Raw genomic sequence first — 22,953 nt, forward strand, 5'->3', positions numbered from 1 at the left:
AGATTCAGGGGATTTTATTTATTTATTTATTTATTGGATTTGTATGCCGCCCCTCTCTGTAGACTCGGGGCGGCTAACAACAATGATAAAAAACAACATGTAACAATCCAATTAATAAAACGACAAAAAACCATTATTATAAACCAGACATACACACAAACACACCATGCATAACTTGTAATGGCCTAGGGGGAAGAGCTATCTCAACTCCCCCATGAGTCTTGAGTCGTTTAGGAAAGACAGGGAGGGTGGGGACAGTTCTAATCTCGGGGGGGGGGGGTTGATTCCAGATAGCTATTTAATTTTAATTTAATTGGATTAATGTTATGGCAATTTTCTGTTTTTATATGTTGTAAACTGCCCCGAGTTTTCAGAGGTGAGGCAGAAAAATCCACTAAATAAAATAAAATAAATAAAGGGGTCCTGGCCCCCACTTGGAGAACCACTGTTCTAGAAGGTCCAAGCCCCCCCCCCCCGCAAGGATTCCGAGAGGCAACAGGGCCTCCATAATTGCAGCTCACATCGTCTCCCCCTCCTCTTCAGCCTCCAAGCCCGCATCTTGGGAAGGGGCCAGCTTGCAACGTGCTTGGCAAGGGGTCAACTGCACCAAGCCCCTCTCCCACGTGAGCCTTGGGCCCATCCTATTGACCCACCCTCCTCTGCAGACAAACAGGGGTGAGAGAGAGAGAGAGAGAAGAATTCAATTCAATATTATTTTAAAAAAACCACCGGTGTGAATTATCTGCCAGGCCTGGAAACGGCTCCCAAGCCAAGCACAGGAACCAGGGAAACCTGCAGATGGTGCTGCAGCAGCGAAGAGGGTGGGTGGGCCCTTCCCCAGCTCTCTCATTCCCTCCCCCGCCCTCCAAGAATGAAGTGGGGGGAGGAAAACCGGAAGCCGGAAAGGGAAGAAGCAGGGCCTTGTTTTGGCTGGGGAATCAGAGGCGGGGTGGAGGGAGGGCGAAACAGAGGGACTAGCCTGTCTTCTAAGCTCTGCTCACCCAGCTTTTCCGGGTCAGTTCCAGAGTCCACAGCTGTGTTTGCACAACAAGCTTGATTAGTGGTAAGGGTTCGAATTCCATACCTGGCTTAATCCCATAACCAGGTTAATTGTGATGCGCAAAGGCCTCCCCTGAGAGATTGGGGTGTTAAGTGTCGCTGCAATAAGTCCTTATTGTGTCACCTGCTGTTTTATGCTTGGTGAAAGCTTGTGTGTGCGCTTGTGTGCTGTGGAAGTAAGAGGGGCTTTTTTTTCAGTTTGTTTTCGAGGAGCTGGGTGGCATCTTCCAACAAAATCCCTGTGTCTCCTCCAGGGGACTCCATGTTGAGAGATCAAATTCAGGGGGGCTTGGCTGGACCCCTGAATTTGGTATTTATTAGGGCTTAACCCCATTTGCTGATGATATCACTCTACTGGAAGAAAGTGAAGAGGAACTAAAGAGGGTGAAGAAAGGGCGCAAAGGTTGGCTTGAAACTTAACACTAAGAACACTAAGATCATGGCATCTGGCCCTCTCAAATCCTAGCAAAAAACAGATGGGGAAGAAATGGAGGTAGTGACATATTTTATTTTCCTGGACACCCAAGATGTAAGGCCAAAGAGTCAAGGCCTTGGAATTATGGTCCCAGAAAAAACTCCTGAGAGTCCCTTGGACTGCGAGGAGATCCAATCGGTCGGTCCGAGAGGAGATGAACCCTGGCTGATCCTGGAGAGGGAACTCAAAATACTTTGGCCACCTCGTGTGAAGGGAGGACTCACCGGAGCAGAGCCAAATAATGCTGGGAACGACGGAGGGCAAAAGAAGAGACTTCGCAAAAAGGCCTTTTAGTTTCTTTTTTAAACGTAACTCTTAATTTTAACTTATTTTTATCTCAATGTATACTGTTTTTTATATGTTGTGAGCCGCCCCGAGTCTTCAGAAAGGGGCAATATATAAATAATATAGGTAGGTAGGTAGGTAGGTAGATAAACAAACAGCAACAAGCACCATTTGCAAGGAAATCTTCACTGTGGTCCACCCATTCCTGCAAAAAAACTGAGCTCATGACATTGCTCCAGAGTGTGTGTCACTTTGTGGTCAGTTATGTCATACCCCTCTTGAGTTCAGATGTTGTGTTCCTCTTGTCTGTGGTTCCTCTCTCAATTTGCCACCTCCTTCCTAGAGGCCTGGCAGGTGAGAAGGGGCCCTGCCATTAAGACTCCCTCGCAATTCCGCTAGAAATGGCCCAAATCTTTGATCCCTAACTTGTAGGCCACTCCTGGGAAACCAATATATTCAAATATCCAAACCACTTTTGCACGGAAACTGGTGTTTTCCTCCCTTTCATTTTAGCCCTTGGAAATGAACATTGACCAGACAGCGTTTTTTTATTTTTTCCCCATCCAAGCATTTTTTCCTTTAATTGTAGGACTGTTGAGTCTGTGATACCAACCCAGGAAATATAATTTCCTGGGTTATAATTTGTAATAACCTATAATTTAAAGTGCATCACGTGTTGTTTATGTTTTCCACAGGCATTGGACTAAACGTGGCCCAAATGCACAAGGCCGAATGATGCTGTTTTTGTCCCATTTCTTGTACCCTGGATTTTGCTCCTGGGGACCCCAAGAGGGTTGGGCAGTTCACACCCTGACACAAGCCAGGATGGGGCCGATTGATCTGGACATTTTGTGCAAATCAAGCTCCTTGTGGCTTCTTTGTATAACTGACCACAAAGTGAGCAAACCCTCTGCGGAGCGATGTGCAAACGCATGAGCTCAGTTTGTTATTACGATAAGTTTAATGGGGAAGCCCAGGTGAGGGAGGGCTTCGGGGAACAGAGTCTGGCTCAATTTCCGAGGGGGGGAAGCAATGAGAGGACGAGTTCTGAGACCCCAACAGGGGCCCAACGGGGGGGGGGGGGGCTTCTGACTTCCTACTCCAGACAGAAAAGGTTTCTTCTCTGAAAAAGCTTGTAAATTTTGAGCTCTTTCTAAAATTCTCTGCTTCTACAGAGGAATCATTGAGTCTGTCATCTGCACCTCTACCACTGTCTGGTTTGATTCTGCAACCCAACAAGACCGACACGGACTTCAGAAAAAAACAATGGCTGCCAGCCTGTCTTCCACTGAGGACCTATAATACTGTACGAGTGAAAAAGAGAGTGGCGAAAATATTGACTGACCCCTCACATCCTGGACACAAACTCTTTCAACCCCTACCCTCAAAACGTCCCTACAGAGCCCTGCACACCAAGACAACTGGACACAAGGACAGTTTTTTCCCCGAACGCCCTCACTCTGCTAAACAAATAACTCCCTCAACAATGTCAAACTATTTACTAAGTCTGCACTACTATTACTACTAGCTTTTTCTCATCATTCCTATCACCCATCTCCTCCCACTTAGGACTGTAGGACTGTAACTTGTTGCTTGTATCCTTAAGATTTTTATTAATGTTGATTGTTTCATTGCTTATTTGACTCCTATGACCATCATTAAGTATTGCATCAAATGGATCTTGTCTTTTATGTACAGTGAGAGCCTCTGCGCCAAAGACAAATTCCCTCTGCGTCCAATCACACTTGGCCAATAAAGAATTCTCTTCTATTCTATTATAAAGCCCTACATGGCATCGGATCAGAATACCTTCGGGACCGCCTTCTGCTGCACAAATCCCAGCGACCGATTAGGTCCCACAGAGTTGGCCTTCTCCAGGTCCCGTCGACAAAACAATGACCCTTAGCTGTTTCATTTTATGTATGGTTTAATTGGATGGTATGACTGTTTTTTAAAATGGGTTGTTATAATTCTTTTTAATGTTAGATTTATGCTTTGTCTTTTGTTGTGAGCCGCTCCGAGTCTTCAGAGAGGGGTGGCATACAAATCTAATAAATTATTTATTATTACTATTACTATTACTATTATTACTATTACTATTATTACTATTATTAAATATTCCGCTGAAAAATTCACTGTAAGAGGCCAAGAGTGGGGGGGCGGAGGAGGCGCCCCAGAAAGGTCATGGGGGGAGATGAGCCCCGCCCGCCTCCGGTCTGGTTCTCCTCGAGACCCTCCAGCCGGTCCTCAGCGGTGGATCGAGGCCCCCGCTCGGCCGGTACCTTGGACAGCGCCGCGCCCGGGCTCCAGAACCGGCGGGCCGGGGTGGGGGGACGGGACGGGGCGCCTCCCACGCCGACCCAGCGGCCTCTCCCCGTTCCCGCCTCGCTCCGCCCCGACGTGGCGCATCACCCGAGCGGGCCACCCCCGGGAGGAGCCACCGGCTGCCTGGCTGCTTGGAGCGCGCGGCGGAGCAGGGCAGAGGCGGGCAGGGGGCGATGCACTGGGTCCGGCCGAGCCCCCCGCCGCCGCCGCCGCCGCCGCAAGATGCCCGGGAAGCTGCAGAACCGCTACAACCTGGTGGACGAGGCGGCCGACGCGCGGCTCCCGCTGCACAACGAGGAAGCCTTCCAGCACGGCATCCACTTCCAGGCCAAGGTGAGCGCGGGGCGGCCGGGCAGACGGGCGGGCCAGGGAGCCACCGGGCCGGGCTCCTCCTCGGGCAGCGGCCGCCCCCCCCCCCCGCGGGCATCTAGACTAGTGCTTCCCAACCTTGGCCACTTGAAGCTATCTGGACTTCAACTCCCAGAATTCCCCAGCCAGCAAATGGAGTTGAAGTCCAGACAGCTTCAAGTGGCCAGGATTGGGAAGCCCTGTTCTAGACGGCCGGCTGCGCAAGGCGCAAACGGGGCCAAGTTGCTTGGTCACTGCTGCATTGGGGGGCGGCCGGTGCAGCCAGAAGGCAGCGAACTTTTGAAACAGCGCCTCTCTCTCTCTCTCCATCTAGCCGTTATTACCCCCCCAACGCCCTCCCTCTGCTAAACCAATCATTCCCTCCACCCTCTCAAACTATTCACTAAGTCTGCACTGCTATTACTACTAGTTTTTTTTCTTCTCATCCTTCCTATCACCCATCTCCTCCCACTTAGGATGGTCACTTGTTGCTTGTATCCTTAAGATTTTTAATAATATTGTTTCCTCGTTGCTTATTTGACCCCTAGGATAATCATTAAGTGTTGGACCTCATGGTTCTTGACAAATGGATCTTTTCTTTTATGTACATTGAGAGCATCCGCACCAAGACAAATTCTTTGTGTGTCCAATCACACTTGGCCAATAAAGAATTCTGTTCTGTTCTATTCTAATTCTATTCTATTCATAGAAACATAGAAGATTGAGGGCAGAAAAAGACCTCCTGGTCCATCTAGTCTGCCCTTATACTATTTCCTGTCTTTTATTTTAGGATGGATCTATGTTTATCCCAGGCAGGTTTCAATTCAGTGACTGTGGATTGACCAACCACGTCTGCTGGAAGTTTGTTCCAAGGATCTACTACTCTTTCAGTCAAATCATATTTTCTCATGTTGCTTCTGATCTTTCACCCAACTAACTTTAGATTGTGCCCCCTTGTTCTTGGGTTCACTTTCCTGTTAAAAACACTTCCCTCCTGAACCTTATTTAACCCTTCAACATATTTAAATGTTTCGATCATGTCCCCCCTTTTATTTCTGTCCTTCAGACTCGACAGATGGAGTTCATGGAGTCTTTCCTGATCAGTTAGATGCTTAAGACCTTCCACCATTTTTGTAGCCCGTCTTTGGACCCATTCAATTTTATCAATGTTTCGATCATGTTCCCCCCACCCCTTTCCCTTATTCTGTTCTGTCCTGTCCTATCCTATCCTATCTCCCCTCTGTTGGGCATCAGGTGTGACCTCTCTAGAAGCTCCTCCCCTCCGAGCTTCCATGCCTAGGTGTGGCACCCCCCACCCCCCAACCATGTGCTGGTCAGATTGAACAACTTGCCCCGTTCCTCCCTCCCCTCCTTCTCTTTGCATCCCCAGGAAACTGCTGGAGAATCAGTCAACCCAGACATTACAAAAACCTGTTTAAAAACCCACCCAACCCACCCACCCTGAGTTAACTAGCCAATGCTGGTCTTCCTTCCATGGGGTAGAGCCAATGAATTTTAGGGCCCAGAAAGGTGGGTGGCAGAAGAACCAAACAGGTCCACCACGCGGGCTGGATCTGGCTTCAGCATAAACTGGTTTGTCCTGCTGGGCGCTCTTTTCAACCATTATTTTAATTGTCCAGCAATTTCAGAGTTTAAATGAGTTGGAAAGTTTTCCACGGAATTAATTAGCAACCTAAATGGCAGGGTGAACGCCCCGCCCCCACCTGGCCAAACTCACCTCTTTTCATTTATTTGCTGCTCTTCCGCTGGGGAAAATGTGGAGGCTTCCTGGTGGCACCGATCTCTTCATCGGCTCAAATGGAAAGGGGTGGATTCGGTGATGAGAAAAATCTACTGTGGATTCTACACTACAGAATCTATATTTGTATCCAGGGGGAGATTTTTAAAAAATATATGGGAAAATTGTTCCCCTAACCAGCAACATGCAGACACCAGTTTTGCAAAAAAGCCAAAATAATAGGTTTTTTTGGGGGGGGGTTTGCTGATTCCCACCGGTTGTTGCAATGGCTCAGGAAGGAATCCCCCTTTGGAATCACCAAGATCTCCTCAGGGCCAGAATTTCAGTGGCTAGCAGGAATCTTGCAGGATCTCTCCATGGGAGTGGAATTTAACCCTGTTTAAGCCAGGAGGTTATTCTCTGGATTAAGTATTCCTGGGTTTTAAATCTGTGTGGGCTGGGCTGCTTTTCTGAAGGGGATTTGCTGAGGCTCTGCTTTAAGCCCCCCTTCTCTGAAGGCATCTAGGATTTGGCTAAATCAGGAAGTGTCTGGAGTGGCCATTTTGGAGGGCAGTGTGTGAGAGAGAGGGGGGGAGAGGGAGAGAGAGAGAGAAGGAGAAAGAGAAAGAAAGAGGAAGAGGAAGGAAGAGGAACAGAGAGAAAGAAAGAGAAAGGGAAAGAGTGCAGGAAAAATAGGAAAGAAAGAAAGAAAGAGAAAGAGAAGAAGAGGAAGAGGAGAAGAGGAAGAGGAGAAGAAGGAGGAGGAGGAGGAGACACGGCCCTTCTTCTCGCTTTAAAGCTTCGAGTGATAAAAAATACACTGAGTTAGCACTCCAGAGATGAAGAAAAGAAAAAAACACAATTTCCTGGCATTGAGGCCTTTTTGGTCTTTAATTAGAACCATTTGAGGGGGAGAGGATTTAAAAATAGTGCAGCAAGCAATTATTTACACTTGCAAGTGTCAATTATTAGTTGTTTACATTTGGAAGCCTCCAACCCTTGTTAATTGTCTCAAACCTGGAACCGACTGCTCAGATTTCTTCCTCTTTTTAATTGCCGCCTTATATCTCGTTCTCATCCCGATTTGCAAGATGGCAGGACAGGCACCTCTTTGCTTTAGCACAGCCGAAGCCTTTAGCAATGGCTCGTTTCTGAGTTTGCCCCCCCCCTTTTTTTAATGTGGCACTTGCCAAATATGTGGGACTACACTCCCACGCTTGGAATCTGGTATCCAGTTTTGGTCGCCAGGATGCAAAGAGGATGTTGAGACTCTAGAAAAAGTGAAGAGAAGAGCAACGAAGAGGATGAGGGGACTGGAGGCTAAAACACATGAAGAACGGTTGCAGGAACTGGGTAAATATCTAGTTTAATGAGAAGAAGGACCAGGGGAGACAGGATAGCAGCCTTCCAATATCTCAGGGGTTATTGCCACAAAGAAGAGGGAGTCAGGCTATTCTCCAAAGTGCATGAGGGTAGAACAAGAAGCAATGGGTGGAAACCAAACACGGAGAGAAGCAACTTAGAACTAAGGAGAAATTTCCTGACAGTCAGAACGGTTGATCAGTGGAACAGCTTGCCACCAGAAGTTGTGGATGCCCCAACACTGGAGGTTTTTAAGCAGAGGTTGGATAACCATTTGTATGGAGGTAGTGCAGGGTTTCCTGCCTAAGCAGGGGGTGGACTAGAAGACCTCCAAGGTCCCTTCCAACCCTGTTGTTGTTGTTGTTGTTGTTGTTATTGTTGGGCTTTTCATTGTGGGAAAACTAATTGCCTCCTACAGGGATGCCTGGTAAGATCGGCAGCAAACACATTTGAGAGATACATTAATCAATGCATCGAACTCTCTTTCTCTCCCTCCAGTACATTGGCAGCTTGGATGTGCCAAGGCCCAACAGCCGCATGGAGATTGTGGCCGCCATGAGAAGAATCCGGGTGAGTCCATGCAGAACGCCCCCCCCTCCATCCCTCCTGCCTTGCCCCTCCCGTGCCCCCCTCCCCAACCTCCCAAGCATTTTTCCTTGGAAGGTGAGAAGGGGGAGGAAAGCGCGATGTTCTCTTGTTCCCAAATCCCCCCCCCACACACAAATGCCACCCCCGCCTTCCTCTCTGAGAAGCAGCCAGGCCACCTCCTGCTTGCAATGCTCCCGCTGTCTCCGCTCCCGAGCCCACAGCCGGCCCCTCTCCCAGAGCGGAAGGCAGGAAAGACAGCCAGGAACGACCCTTGCAAAGGGCAACCCTGGCCTACGTTTATTTTTATTCATTTATTTATTTGTCCAACATGAGATTGGGATCCCACTGTATAGAGCGCTGGTGAGGCCACATTTGGAATAATACTGTGTCCAGTTCTGGAGACCTCACCTACAAAAAGAGATGGATCAAATTGAACGGGTCCAAAGTTGGGCTACAAGAATGGTGGAAGGTCTGAAGCATCAAACTGACCAGGAAAGACTTCATGGACTCCATCTGTAGAGTCTGGAGGACAGAAGGAAAAGGGGGGACACGATCAAAACACTTAAATATGTTAAAGGGTTAAATAAGGTTCAGGAGGACTCTTCCTCCTCCTCCTCCTTCTCTGTCCAGTTTCTGAACAACTCCCTCTCACTGTTTTGCAGGATTTAAGCTGGTGGGGCCTCTGTGCGCTTCCCAGGCCAATGGAACAGGGCAGGCTGTGCTTGGCCTTGAAACAACATACCCCACCCAGTGCAAAACCTGGAAAAATCCTTCGTTTGGTGCCCACAGGGCCAGGCCAGCGTCTCTGGAGAAATGGCTCCAAGGAAAATTCATGGGTGTTTCTCAACCTTGCCCACTTGAGGATGGGCGGACTTCAACTCCCAGAATTCCCCAGCCGACAGGGATGGACTCCAACTCCCAGCATGCTCTTTGTGAACTTCTGGGAGTGGAAGCCCACCCATCTTCAAGGGGGCAAGGTTGAGAGCCTGTTTGTAGCCCACTATCTCCCTTGTGTCATTTGTCAAGACATGAGGAGGAGAAGGAGAAGGAAGAGGAGGAAGAGAAGGAGGAGGAAGAGGAAGAGGAGGAGGAGGAGGAAGAGAGGAAAGAGAAGAAGGAAGAGGAGGAAGAGAAGGAGGAGGAAGAGGAGGAGGAGGAAGAGGAGAAGGAGGAGGAAGAGGAGGAGGAGAAGGAGGAGGAGGAGGAAGAGGAGGAGGAGGAAGAGGAAGAGGAGGAGGAGGAGGAAGAGGAGGAAGAGAAGAAGGAAGAGGAGGAAGAGAAGGAGGAGGAAGAGGAGGAGGAGAAGAGGAGAAGGAGGAGGAAGAGGAGGAGGAGGAAGAGGAGAAGGAGGAGGAAGAGGAGGAGGAGAAGGAGGAGGAGGAGAAGGAGGAGGAGGAGGAAGAGAAGGAGGAGGAAGAGGAGGAGGAGAAGAGGAAGAGGAGAAGGAGGAGGAAGAGGAGGAGAAGGAGGAGGAAGAGGAGGAGGAGAAAGAGGAGGAGGAAGAAGATGAGGAGGAGGAGGAGGAGGAGGAAGGCCACAGAAGAGATCCTGAGTGTCCCCTTATCCTGTGGTTCTATCGGAGGCATCTGCCTGTCTTTTCAAGCAGACAGACGGTGCCCTATGAATCTCGCAGCCACCAGAGTGGTGGTGCCATGCGTTTCCTTCCTTGAGTCATGCATCACCTTTCGGCTGAGCTGAAGAACAGATTTTCCTCCCACTGTGTGGAGAGAAAGAAATCAAGAATTTCAATCGCTCTTTCGCTTGTGGGTTCAGTGGGGAAGAACCTGTTTTGCCAGAAGAAACGCTTGGAGAAAAAGAGAACCGAGATCCGATTCAGGTGCCACCCACACAGGAGCAGGAGCTGCTTCACAGAAACCCACGATTAAGCCTGGAGAAAGACTGGGGGGGGGAGCAGAAGAGACCCACAGGGTGGGGGAGAATAGGCAACCACAGCCAGCACTGTTCCAGCGACACAAGATCGAAATGATTGCAAGTGCAAACACAGCTCAGAAGGAAAAATCTCGGGTCTCCCAGATGGGATCCTACAGTTACCACTGCCTTTAAAAACAACAACAGGATAGCTGGAGGTAGAACAAGCAGGAAGATGGATAGTGTGATCACGCTGTGTAGAGCGCTGGTGAGACCACATTTGGAATAATACTGTGTCCAGTTCTGGAGACCTCACCTACAAAAAGATATTGAGAAAATTGAACGGATCCAAAGATGGGCTAGAAGAATGGTGGAAGGTCTTAAGCATAAAACGTATCAGGAAAGACTTCATGAACTCCATCTGTAGAGTCTGGAGGACAGAAGGAAAAGGGGGGACATGATCGAAACATTTAAATATGTTAAAGGGTTAAATAAGGTCCAGGAGGGAAGTGTTTTTAATAGGAAAGTGAACACAAGAACAAGGGGACACAATCTTAAGGTCAGTTGGGGGAAAGATCAGAAGCAACATGAGAAAATATTATTTGACTGAAAGAGTAATAGAGGCTTGGAACAAGCTTCCAGCAGACATGGTTGGTCAATCCACAGGAGCTGAATTTAAACATGCCTGGGATAAACACAGATCCATCCTAAGATAAAATGCAGGAAATAGTAGAAGGGCAGACTAAATCACTGTTTCCCAACCTTGGCCACTTGAAGATATTTGGACTTCAACTCCCAGAATTCCCCGGCCAGCGAATGGAGTTGAAGTCCAGATAGCTTCAAGTGGCCAAGGTTGGGAAACACTGGACTAGATGGACCAGGAGGTCTTTTTTCTGCTGTCAATCTTCTTCTGCATTTCTATATTATATGGTTGCAGGTTTGATGGCACCAACTCTTCAAACGGGCCACCGACCTGCCAAATAAACCCGTGATTCCTCACACACACACACACACACAAACTCACACCCCTTTCAAGGCCACCTTTTGCAAAGAGAAGCGTCCAAGGGGAACGGAGGAGGTATGGTGGGCAGGAATAAGTCCTCAGCCATGAAAGGAAACATTTTCTCCCAGCGCGCTTTGTTGCGCCACCCCCATAAACCCGGGGTGCCTGCAGAGCCGAGATCAAAGGGGTTGGATTTCTGAGCGACACCCTCCCTGGGAGAAGAACAAACCCGGAGGAAGGAAGAGCCGGAATCCGAGAGAAAGAGAGAGAAAAAAGGGGGAGAGAATCCAGCGGAATGCAAATGTGGCGGATAAGAGCCGGTTATGCCAAGCAACGCTGTCATTAAAGCCACGCTAAGCCTGAATTTGAATGTATTTTTAAAACTGCAAGGCCTCCCTCCCTCCGGATTATTATTAGCTGCCTGGAGTTGTCAAGCTTTCTCTGCAGAAATTAAGCCGCCTTCTCCCCAAAAGACTTGTCTGCGACAGCCGCTCCATTCGGACTGGCCTGGGATCTTAAGCAGAGGGGAGAGAGGGGTCCTCAGAGCGCCCCCCCGGCCCCTCTTCCTGCAGAGATTTCTCCTTCCTCTTTCCTGATGATGCCACCCACCCTCTGAATCGTGCCCACCGCCCGCCCCTTTGTGGCACAGACGTTCTCTGCATCTCCACCTCGGACGGCACTGCCAACCTGCCACCCTGGTGCCGGATGAGGGAACGACCTTGTTTCTGAGGAGCCAGTCCCTGTGTTTTGCCTGGCGTGACAGCTGAGCGGTCAAAGTAAAACACACAGACTGGAGTTTTGGAAACACAGAGATATATTTCGTTAACAAGTTGGCTGAGAGCTGCACCTACGGCAAAATAATGCCTGTTTATTGCCAAAGAGTCTGAGTTATCTTCAAGGACGATAGCAAATGTCCAAAAATCCTCAAGGTTTGTAAATAATGTCTCTGAACTGGGCTGAAGCAAGGGTGCTCACTATATTTTGCAATAGCCACAGTCTTTCATAAAGCAATTGTCCAAAGGCTGAGTTTCTCCAAGAAAGCAGGGATGTTGGTTTAGAGAAATGGTGGCATTACCTGATTTCCAATGCAATGTAATTATTTCACAAAACTCTCCAAAATGTTTTAAATCCACATAATGGGATATTTTCTTCAAATTCTTCATACTTTTTCAATCCCTTTAACTTCCATCGAGTCCGATTATAGAAACATCCTCAAATTCATTGGGCTTTTAAAACTCCATTCTTTTAAGTCTCCCTATGGTATTTCCAAATGTTAGATAGCCACTACTTCCATTCTAGAATATCTTTTAGTCTCCTTTTAAATTTCTTTGTTTAATCATTTGATCGGTCAAACCCTCACCTGGGCTTCAATATGTCCACTTCTCTCCTACTCGAAGTGCTTAGATCTTGTCAAATGGACTGGGGGTGGGGGAAGGCTGGCATATCGCTTCCCAACCACCTCACTTAGCCAATGGACGAGCCTGGTCCTGCTGGAAGGCCGTATGCCGAGGGCGTCCTGTGCCCAGGCTGTGGACGGCAACTCTCCTCTCTCTCCCCCCAGTATGAGTTTAAGGCAAAGAATGTGAAGAAGAAGAAAGTCAACATCGTGGTCTCGGTGGATGGGGTGAAGGTGCTGCTGAGGAAGAAGCCCAAGGTAGGTGGTCTGGCCTTCGGGGGGGGCAGAGATAAGCTGGGGTGGAAAGGGTCAACGTCAGGGGATTCCCTTATCCAAAGAGAGAGATCCTGGGCCTCTGGGGTTTGTCAACTGACCCCCTGCCTCCCTTGGCAGAGGAGTTTGTTCTCCCAAGGCCTCTGAGCCTCCACCATCCCAAGTCCTTGCCAAGCCTTGCTCCCCTCGACTCCCGCAGAATAAATAGCGGGGGCTGCATGGCTGCCAAGCCCAAAACAGCCAGCCCGGCTAACGCCGTCTCTTCTCTCCATTCTCCTTTCCAGAGGAAGGAATGGACGTGGGATGAAGGCAAAGTCATGGTGATGCACGACCCGGTCTATCGGTGAGTCTCTGGCAATCACTCGCCTCTTCTTGCCCATCAGGGGGACCACACATTAGTTATTATTTACTAATTGGATTTGTATGCCACTCCTCTCCCAGGACTCTAGCACCTTTTTGTATTATATTACTTTGTATATTTATTATATTATATATTTATTATATTATATTATATTATATTATATTATATTATACTATATTATATCATACTATACTATATTATACTATACTATACTATACATTATAATATATATTGTATATTATATTTTATATTATATTATAAGTTTACTTTATTTTATATTATCACATCATATATCATTTTTTTATTTATGTATTTATTTATTTATTTAATTTATTTGTCAAACAAGTATAGTATTATAGTACGTATTTACACAACATAAGTATAAAATAGAGATAAAAAAGATAAAAAAGACATTTGGACTTATGCATGCCCCCTGCACCCCCTCTTAGAAAAGGGGAGAGGTCTATTGTAGACAATGTAAGGTGGAAGATTTTGGGGTTGGGGGAAGAAACAACAGAGTCCGGTAGTGAATTCCAGGCGTTGACCACTATTGATGAAATCGTATTTTCTGCAGTCTAGTTTGGAGCGATTTACATTGAGTTTGTATCTATTGCATGCTCTTGGGTTGTTGTTGTTAAAGGTGAAGTAGTCGCTAACAGGGAGTACCTTGTGATGTATGCTTTTATGAACAACAGTTAAATCAGTTCGGAGGCGGTGTAGTTTGGAGGTGTATCTAAACGTAGTACAGTATTTTAAGTCTGGAGGAGTAAGGTCATTTGTTATGTGAGGAGGAGTGAAGGACTCTTCTTGTGATAATATCATATATTATTATATCCTTGCGGAGTTGAGCAGCATAGAAATCAAATTAATAAATGAATAATAAATAAATTTTAGTGCCCCTGCAGCAGTCATGAAACAAACTGTTATAACTTGAGGACTATTAACACAACACCAAACATCTGCCCTTTTCCATGGGGAAGGAAGGAATTGCACACATCTGGAAAGGACCATTGAATGGTTGGGTGTTATATTCCCCAATTCAAGGATGTGGAGGGTGGGTTCTGCCCTCCAGGAAGACCAGGCATCAACCCCTCCAGGACCTTCAGGGGATAACGGACCACACTGTGCTGGCGTTTCTGAACATTTGGCCTCAACCACGGCGGCTTGAATGTGGGTGGACTCCAAACTGCCAGAATTCCCACCCACCGATGAGTTAAAAGTCCTGGCGTGTTGAAGCTGCCAAGGTGGAGCTGGAGATAAGAGTTGCCTTGAGATAGGATATAATATAATATATTGGACCATATATCTCTTTTATTTGTGGGTAAAAGTTTAGACCATATATCTAAAAGTAGAGTAAAGGTTTTTGGTTACGATAAAAGAGGGATTAAAAGAAAAATAGATATTGAGGAAAAGGGGGCAGATGATTGAAACATTTAAATATGTTAAAGGGTTAAATAAGGTTCAGGAGGGAAGTGTTTTTAATAGGAAAGCGAACACAAGAACAAGGGGGCACAATCTGAGCTTAGTTGGGGGAAAGATCAGAAGCAACATGGGAAAATATTATTTGACTGAAAGAGTCGTAGATGCTTGGAACAAACTTCCAGCAGACGTGGTTGGTCAATCCACAGAAACTGAATGTAAACCTGCCTGGGATAAACATAGATCCATCCTAAGATAAAATACAGGAAATAGTCTAAGGGCAGACTAGATGGACCAGGAGGTCTTTTTCTGCCATCAATCTTGTTATGTTTCTATGAATGAAGAATGAAGGAAAGAAAGAGAAGGAAGGAAGGATGAGAAAGAAGGAAGGAAGGGAAGGAAGGAAGAGAAGAGAAGGAAGAGAAGGAAGAATCCACAGGAACTGAATTGAAACACGCCTGGGATAAACACAGATCCATCCTAAGATAAAATACAGGAAATAGTAGAAGGGCAGACTAGATGGATCTTGAGGTCTTTCTCTGCTGTCAATCTTCTAGGTTTCTATGTAACATACTGGGGGAGGTTAAGAAAAGAACGCATTAAGAAGGGGATTCTTGAATAAATGACAAGAATGTGTATGATTGTAAGTTTTCTGTAACATTGCATGGTATATACATGTGAATTTGTTTTGTGAAGGGGCAGAAAAAATTTAAAAAAAACTTTTTTGGGGGGGGAGAGAGATTTGCCTCAAGGTGACTTGTACCCCCCCTCCTCTGCCCCCCCTTCCCTCAGGATCTTCTACGTCTCCCACGACTCCCAAGATCTCAAGATCTTCAGCTACATCGCCAGGGACAGCGCCAACAACTCCTTCCGCTGCAATGTCTTCAAGTCCAAAAAAAAGGCAAGCCCCTCTCGGTCCCAGCTGGCGTCCTCGGGCCGAGCCTCGGCCACCGCTAACCGTCTGTCTCCCCGCAGGCCCAGGCCATGCGCGTGGTGCGGACGGTGGGCCAAGCGTTCGAGGTGTGCCACAAACTCAGCCTGCAACATGCCCTCCAGAACGCGGACGGCCAAGCGGACGGGGCAGCAACAACTCTGCCGATGACGGACAGGTGGAAGGTGAGACATTGAGGAGACCTGAGCTGGGTGGGAAATCTGGAGGAGCCCCAGGGGACCCATCTCGCCCACCTGGGCTTCCCAATGGTGGAACTGTGGAAGGTCTTAAGCATCAAACTTCTCAGGAAGGACTTAATAAACTCCATCTGTAGAGTCTGGAGGACAGAAGGGAAAGTGGGGACATGATAGAAACATTTAAATATGTTCAAGGGTTAAATAAGGTCCAGGAGGGAAGTGTTTTTAATAGGAAAGTGAACACAAGAACAAGGGGTCACAATCCGAAGTTAGTTGGGGGAAAGATCAGAAGCAACGTGAGAAAATGTTATTTGATGGAAAGACTAGTAGATGCTTGGAACAAACTTCCAGCAGACGTGGTTGGACAACCCACAGTCACTGAATGTGAACATGCCTGGGATAAACATAAATCCAGATGCCCTTTGATCCACCCAGAAATTACATTGCCTGCAGACACACCTGGATTACGAGGGTCGCCCAGAAAGTAATGCACCACATTTTGTTTCTTCAACAATAACACTGGGGAACAATTTGTAACACGGTTTTGAGTTCAATTTTTGAGTTTTTTTATAATTCATTAGGCCTGTAGTTCGTTTTCTTCTACCGTGTCAAGCTTTTTTCTCTACACCTTATAATACAGTGAATTAGGCAACACGAGCCTCCAATTGCATTTGTTGAAAGGTCAACCTGTCTAGATCAGCAGTCCAGTCTCTTGCAGGAGGTTTCAAGGTAGCCCAGTCCAAATCTACTCCAGGTTCTTCCTCCTCCTCCTCCTCCTCCTCTTCCTAGGGTGGGAAGGGGTTTCTCTGAAGGACATGCATTCGCCCCTTTCGAGGCGACCCATAGTTCCCCAAGGCCAGAATGCCGTCTGTGTCTTATCTTTCCTGCCTCGGTTGTGTCCTCCAAAGGTCTCCGACCACTGGGACCAGCCTTGGCTGACCAGGATCTGGGCTTGGCCGGGTCAGTAGCCATCTGCCTGCCTGACTGCGGGGTCTGCGACCTTCCTTTCTCCATGCCTGAGCTGGGGGAGCTGAAAAACGGGCTCAGCCCCAGGGCAAAGGACAGCCAGGTAGGTAACTCCTGCCGCACAAATCCCAGTGACCGGTCAGGTCCCACGGGGGTCGGCCTTCTCCAGGTCCCGTCAACTAGACAATGTCGCTTGGCGGGTCCTAGGGGAAGGGCCTTCTCTGTGGGGGCCCCGGCCCTCTGGAATCAGCTCCACCTGGAGATTCGTGTTGCCCCCACCCTCCCCGCCACCCGTAAGAGTTTAAAGACTCACTTATGCTGCCAAGCTTGGGGCGATTAGACCTCTGCCCCCCTGGCCGATGGATGTGTAGTACATTTGTTGAATGGACTTGTGTGCGTATGAATTGGCTTTTCAGTTTCTTTTTAAAATGTAATTCTTAATTTTAACTTTAATTATTATCTCAATATACACTGCTTTTGTACGTTCTGAGCTGCCCTGAGTCTTTGGACAGGCATATAATAATAATAATAATAATAATAATAATAATAATAATAATAATAATAATAATAATTTATTAGATTTGTATGCCGCCCCTCTCCAAAGACTCGGGGCGGCTCACAACAATAATAAAAACCAATGTTATAGTAGAACAAATCTAATATTAAAAAACATAAAACCCTATCATTATTTTAAAAACCAAACAGCACATTCGTACCAAACATAAAACAAAGTATAAAAGAGCCTGGGGGAAAGGGGTGTCAACTCCCCCATGCCTGGTGGTATAAGTGAGTCTTGAGTAGTTTACGAAAGACAAGGAGGGTGGGGGCAGTTCTAATCTAATAAATAACAATAATAATAACTCTGTGGGGGGCAGAGGTGCCAATGAATCCGGGAAGCTGGGTCCTTGGGGGTCCCCGGGAGGGGGGAGGGTGGAAGGAGCAGCCCCCACCTCTGGTCTCTTCCGGCTTCCAGGAAACGGAGACGGTCAGCTTCCGGCCCTCCTCGGCCCAGCCCCTGGGCAGCACAGGGAGCCCCTCTTCCTCGGCCTCAGCCACCCCGCTGGCCTCCCAGCACCGCCTGCAGCTGCTCCAACACCAGCTCTTCCAGCAGCAGCAGCAGACGCAGGTGGCCGTCGCACAGGTAAGCCCCCTGGGTCCCGGGTGTGAAGGTTCCCAGGCCCGGGCACCCGTTCCTCTTTTGCCTCTGGGAAAGGGCTCCACTCCTCTAGTTACAACCGCCCTCCGCTTGTGTCGCCCCCGAAGGAGGCTTCCGGGAAGCCCACCCAGTTGGCTTGTGGAACTCCTGGCAACAATGATTCCAATGTGGGTCCAAGCGGGGTTTCCCAAGGGTGGGGGCAGCGTCTGCAGAGACTTGGATGATATGATTAGATTGGATTATTTATTGGAGTTGGAAGGGATCTTGAAGGTTGTGAAGTATTTAGTAGTCAAAGATACACGTACACAGAGGAAATGTGGAGGTGGCAGGTATCCAGGTGATAGTCCAGAGATAGTAGTAATAATTCAGTAATACAATCCGGATATATTAAGGGCACAAAATATTATTTACTTTGGCAAATATCTTAGTCAATGATGCTTCTGGCTCCCTCTTGTGGCCATCCATAGCATTAGCTCTTAAAGCAATAGTGTTCCAGTACATGTAAGCATACGTTGTTGGTTTACTTTTTATATATTGCCAAACCCAACTAGCTATGTACAAAGTACTAACATAGGTCACCTAGTCCAGCCCCCTGCTCAAGGAGGAGACCCTACACCATCTTAGCAACCCTGAGTCTCAGGAGAAATTGAATGAATGAATGAATTTCAGACAAATGGCCGCCAATCTCCCCTTGAAAGTCTCAAGTCTTGGAATGCTCACAACCTCTAGGTCGGGCGTTCTGGTGTGGAAATTATAGCAGACAGTATATAAATCTTCCACCTGTCCAAAATGCAAAGCAAGCTCGGGCTGCCCTCCAACCGGGTGCCCCACTACAACTCCCCGCCTGCGTCCCTGGTGCAACGTCCCTGGTTAGAAGCTGCCTCCCTGTGGGCGTCGTGTGATGGGGCAGGAGGAGATACCTGCCATGCAAGACCCACATCCCGTCCTCAACAGGTGCAGCTTCTGGAGGACCAGCTGTCCGCCGAGACCACGGCCCGCGTGGAGGCCCAGGCACGTGTCGGCCAGCTGCTCCTGACCAACCGCGACCTCCTTCAACACGTCTCCTTGCTGGTGAGACAGCTGAAGGAGCTGGAGGTCAAGGTGCAGCTGCGGCGTCCAGGTGAGCAGGGGATGGGGGCAGGTGAGGGGGGCTAGCTCTCCCGGGGGAGCTGGAGAACTGAGGGGCGGAGGAGGTGGGAGGGAGAAAGATGGGCCGGAGTAGAAGTGCAAGGGAGGGAGGCCGCCGGAGATCAGGTTGGGACACACCTGGCTGCCTCAGAGTAGCACCAACCTCTTACAATACACCTGCACAACCCCTGCCGGCCTCCAGGTGTCTCTGAGCCATACCCTCCCCCTCCCCTCTCCAGTGGAGCGTTCCCTGCAGAACCTGAACTCGGAGCACCCTCTCTCCCTCCACCGGAAGGACCCCTGCAGTCTGGAAATCAACCTGTCTTCCACCTCAACGCCAGCCAGCCTAGTGGGCAGCCCCGTGACGCACCTGGTTTCCTACGAATCCCACCAGAACTTGACCAACTTGGAGATGGGTAGTGGGCCGGCCGGCCGGCTGGAGAAAGAGGAGCGTCTGGCCATTCTGGAAGGGCCTGACGGGCTCCGCAGCGTGGAGGGATCGGAGGCGGATGAATGCAGGGCGCCCAAGAGAAGCGCGCAGCCAGCGTCCAGCGGTCCAGAGGCTGCGATGCTGAGGGAGAGGTAAGTGGTGGGGGGTCTCCCCTGCACTGCCCCAACCCAACGGTTGTGGTGGTCTTGGCTCTGAGCCGCTTCCCATCTTCACTTGACAGATTGCAGCTGTTCATCCCCAAGCTGGACCCGCCTCCGCCAACCCTGCGGAGGAGGCCGAGCAAAACCGTCTCTCCCTGCTCGGAGACCGAGAGGTTTGTTGTGCCTCCCAGGGCCACCCCTGCATCGTCCGTGCTCAGCAGCCCCGGCGGCGTCTTCTCGAGGGCCGAGTCCGAAGCCAGGACTCTGGGAGGAAGCCAGGACTCCAGCGCCCCCCGTGCCAAAACCCAGGGCCAGGAGAGTCTTGGGCGGCCCACCAAAGGCCACCCGTGGGCGGAAGTCGCCGAGAACTGGGACACTCCGCGGCCCTTTGTGAACATCGACGAGACCTGCCTGCACATCAGCCTGTCCGAAGAAGAAGAGGTCAGCTGGAACGGCGGGAGCTGTGTTGCTCACGCATAGAAATGCTTGAGGGACAGGCGGACATCCTGAAACGGATCCATTCAAGGAACTGGCAGAAGCTGGGCACTGAAGTCGCTGCCTCCAAACGAAGGCAACGTTGAAGTCCTCCACGTCCTCCAGAGACCACCTGAAGGCTCCTAAGAAGTCTCGCCCAACTTGCCTGGGTTTGCAGACTGGGCTACCAGCGTTAAGCCCTGAATGTCCATCATTCTCACCGTCTCCACTCCCATCTGGGGGGGAAGACCTGAGCCCCAGCGGCTGAACCAACGGCCCTGCCAGGAATGGCCCCCAAGGCTTGAAGGACATCAAGATATCCCAAGGGTTAAAGAGGACAGGATAGATCAGTGATGGCGAAACTATGGCAAGGGTGCCACAGGTGGCACACGGAGCCATATCTGCTGCCACGCGAGCCGTTGCCCTAGCTCAGCTCCAGTGTGCATGTGTCTGCCGGCCAGCGGATTTTGGGCTCGCGCAGAGGCTCCCGGAGAGCGTTTTTGGCTTCCAGAGAGCCTCCAGAGGGATGGGGGAGGGCGTTTTTACCCTCCCCTGGCTCCAGAGAAGCCTGGGGAGGGCGAAACACGAGCCCACCAGAAATTGGGAAACAGGCCACTTCCGGCCTCCAGGGTGCCTCTGGGGGGTGGGGGAAGCTGTTTTCGCCCTCCCCAGGCATTGAATGATGCGTGTGGGCACTTGTGCCTGCATGAAAGCAAGCACCCACGCTCTTTCGACACCCGAGGGACAGATAATTTGCACGGGGCCTAGATAATGCCCCCCCCCCCCGGAGGGTCTACCATCTGGGTCAGCAAAGGTCTGAGAGAAAGTTAGTTCTAGTTGAGTGGCGGTTTCCAGATTGTGCCGGCTGCTCTCCACCTAGGACCAAAGCTGACTCCAGCGAGTTTGGAGTTGAGGGCCCCCCCCCCCCAGAGCCAGGATTGTTGGAGCTAAAGAGCCCCGGTGCCCCAAAGAAAGTCTCTTTCCTCCCTGTCTCCGTTCATCAGCTCAACCTCTGGGGTTCCACTGGGGAAGAGGGGGACGAGAGGGTCAGGGGCTTGCAAGGAGAAAGAGTTTTACTCGGTCCAAAAAGAAAGAGACTCGGCAGAGATTCGGGGATTTGGCCACAAGTAGCCAGAATCTGAGATGCTCACAGCTGCGGAGAGCAGAGGCGGTGATAGCTCCCACCCACCACCAGCCCAAATAAACGCCCACCAGCCAGGAGCTCTATGACTATTCCGCAACCTCGGAAAAGGCCGTGACTGGCATTCAGGTGCCTGGTTCAAATAGAGCCCCATGGAGAGGGAGGGGGGCAGTGAAGGGCTACCAAAAGTTTTACGACCACACTGTGGGCGGGGCTTATGCCGGACGCCCTGCATTTTCTTTCAACGTCTTTCAGTGCAAATGGGGGGCTCTGGGGTGGAGCTCCATTTTCCCTACCCCACTGCGCTGGCCCCCCTCCCCCTGTCTGCGCCAGGAGGACCAGGGGAAGGAAGGGCCACTCAAGGATTAGGAACCAGGCCTTGGAAGTAAATGCTGGGCAGACACGCATGAAGGACGGGACTGTGCAAAGAGGAAAGAGAGGGAGGGAAGGAAGAAGGGAAGGAAGGAAAGAAAGAAAAGGAACTAAGGAAGGAAGGAAGGAAAGAAAAGGAACTAAGGAAGGAAAGAAGGAAGGAAGGAAGGAAGGAAGGAAGGAAGGAAGGAAGGAAGGAAGGAAGGAAGGAAGGAAGGAAGGAAGAGTAGCACTGCACCCTTGTGTCAAGCTATCCCCAGTCGGGAGGCCAGGGGGCAGCTTCACCCTCACCAACTGGGGCTGCCCCCCTCCGAAGACCCTCCCTCCTGTGCCTGAATGAACATTTTCTGATGCTGCCAATAACAGAGAGAAAAAAGAACGCCACAAACACCGCACCTGGATCTGCAACACACACACACACTGTAGTGGCAGGGGTGTCAATCCTGGGAAAGTGCCGGCTGCGTTGGGTCACCCTGTCCTTCTCTTCCCCCCCCCAGCAGAGCCTTAACTTCTGAATCCGAATCCAGCTGTCCATCTTCTCCCCCAAAAACAGAAAAAGCCACCTGGGGAATGAGGGCAGTGTCAGCCTTCAGCACAGCCACCTTCAAATCATCAGAATAAAATTGAGCATGGGTGTGCAAGAGAAGAACCCACCACTCGCCAGAGCAGGATGGGGCACCAAGGGCCCGTAATGAAGTGTCTGTCCTGCTTTCACCAGCCATCGCAGCCCCCAGCCTCACAGCTACACCCCCGTGGGGGGGGGAGGCGAAGGAGCGCCAAAATCCCCCTTGGCCCAGGCATCCATATGCCTTGAGGATTTTGGCCAAGGTCCAGGTGTAGACCATCTCTTGCCACCAGCAACCTCACACATCCGGCCTTCAGAAAGAGCCGGTGGGAGAGAGAAGGAACCCGGGGGGGTGAGAGGGGGCTGGCGAGCGTTTCCCAGGGGTCTTTCTGCCCTTGTTGAAGCCTTTTTGCCAAATAAAGTAGGAGAAACGGTGGAATGTTCGACGTAAAATGGCTCATGTTTCCAGGATGATAAATGTAACCCGAATTCTTTTCTCCTTCCCTTCTTGGCGGCTGTCTTTCGGGGAGGGGGAGGTCTGGGGTGGGTGGGTTTCCTGTGCTTTCAACGCGTTGCTTTTGAGCCCGGCGGCAGTCGGACTTCCCCTGTGGATAGAACTCGATTCCAGCACTTGGACTCTCCGATAAGGTCTGTTTTCCTTCCAGATAACCGTCTTCCCGCCCCGAGACACCCCTCACCCACAAACACACAGACATAGACAGCCCCCCCCCAAAACTCTTTGACCTCCTCCGTTTTAAGCCTGAATGTCTGGACATTCTGTTCCGAAAGATTGGGCAAAGGTGTGCCAACCTCAACGTCCCCAGCGCATCCTTAGCTTCAGCTCAAAGGAATAAATTCTGGTGCAGAACAGATTGTAGAAACATAGAAGATTGACGGCAGAAAAAGACCTCCTGGTCCATCTAGTCTGCCC

The 22,953-nt window shown here is 49.8% G+C and overlaps 1 protein-coding gene across 1 annotated transcript; it reads left to right on the top strand.

Moving 5' to 3' along the window:
• The first annotated feature begins 4,276 nt into the window (after positions 1–4,276).
• LOC139171362 (carboxyl-terminal PDZ ligand of neuronal nitric oxide synthase protein-like) lies at positions 4,277–21,610 on the top strand. The gene is made up of 12 exons (XM_070759542.1): positions 4,277–4,477; positions 8,091–8,162; positions 12,614–12,706; positions 13,006–13,064; positions 15,294–15,402; positions 15,477–15,617; positions 16,083–16,113; positions 16,538–16,698; positions 17,569–17,736; positions 18,706–18,871; positions 19,119–19,461; positions 19,551–21,610. Exons 1-12 carry the CDS (start codon positions 4,367–4,369, stop codon positions 19,948–19,950), a joined length of 1,854 nt encoding a protein of 617 aa, XP_070615643.1. The 5' UTR covers positions 4,277–4,366; the 3' UTR covers positions 19,951–21,610.
• Positions 21,611–22,953: the final 1,343 nt, after the last annotated feature.

Source organism: Erythrolamprus reginae, chromosome 8, assembly GCF_031021105.1.
Source record: "Erythrolamprus reginae isolate rEryReg1 chromosome 8, rEryReg1.hap1, whole genome shotgun sequence".
Lineage (NCBI taxonomy): Eukaryota > Metazoa > Chordata > Lepidosauria > Squamata > Dipsadidae > Erythrolamprus > Erythrolamprus reginae.

What these genes read in the sequence shown, in the direction of transcription:
- LOC139171362 (XM_070759542.1), top strand. Translation starts at nt 4,367, where the DNA reads ATGCCCGGGAAGCTGCAGAACCGCTACAACCTGGTGGACGAGGCGGCC. An exon ending in TCTTCAAGTCCAAAAAAAAG is followed by an intron (nt 15,403 to 15,476) that starts GCAAGCCCCTCT and finishes GTCTCCCCGCAG; the next exon opens with GCCCAGGCCATGCGCGTGGT. An exon ending in GCTGCGATGCTGAGGGAGAG is followed by an intron (nt 19,462 to 19,550) that starts GTAAGTGGTGGG and finishes TTCACTTGACAG; the next exon opens with ATTGCAGCTGTTCATCCCCA.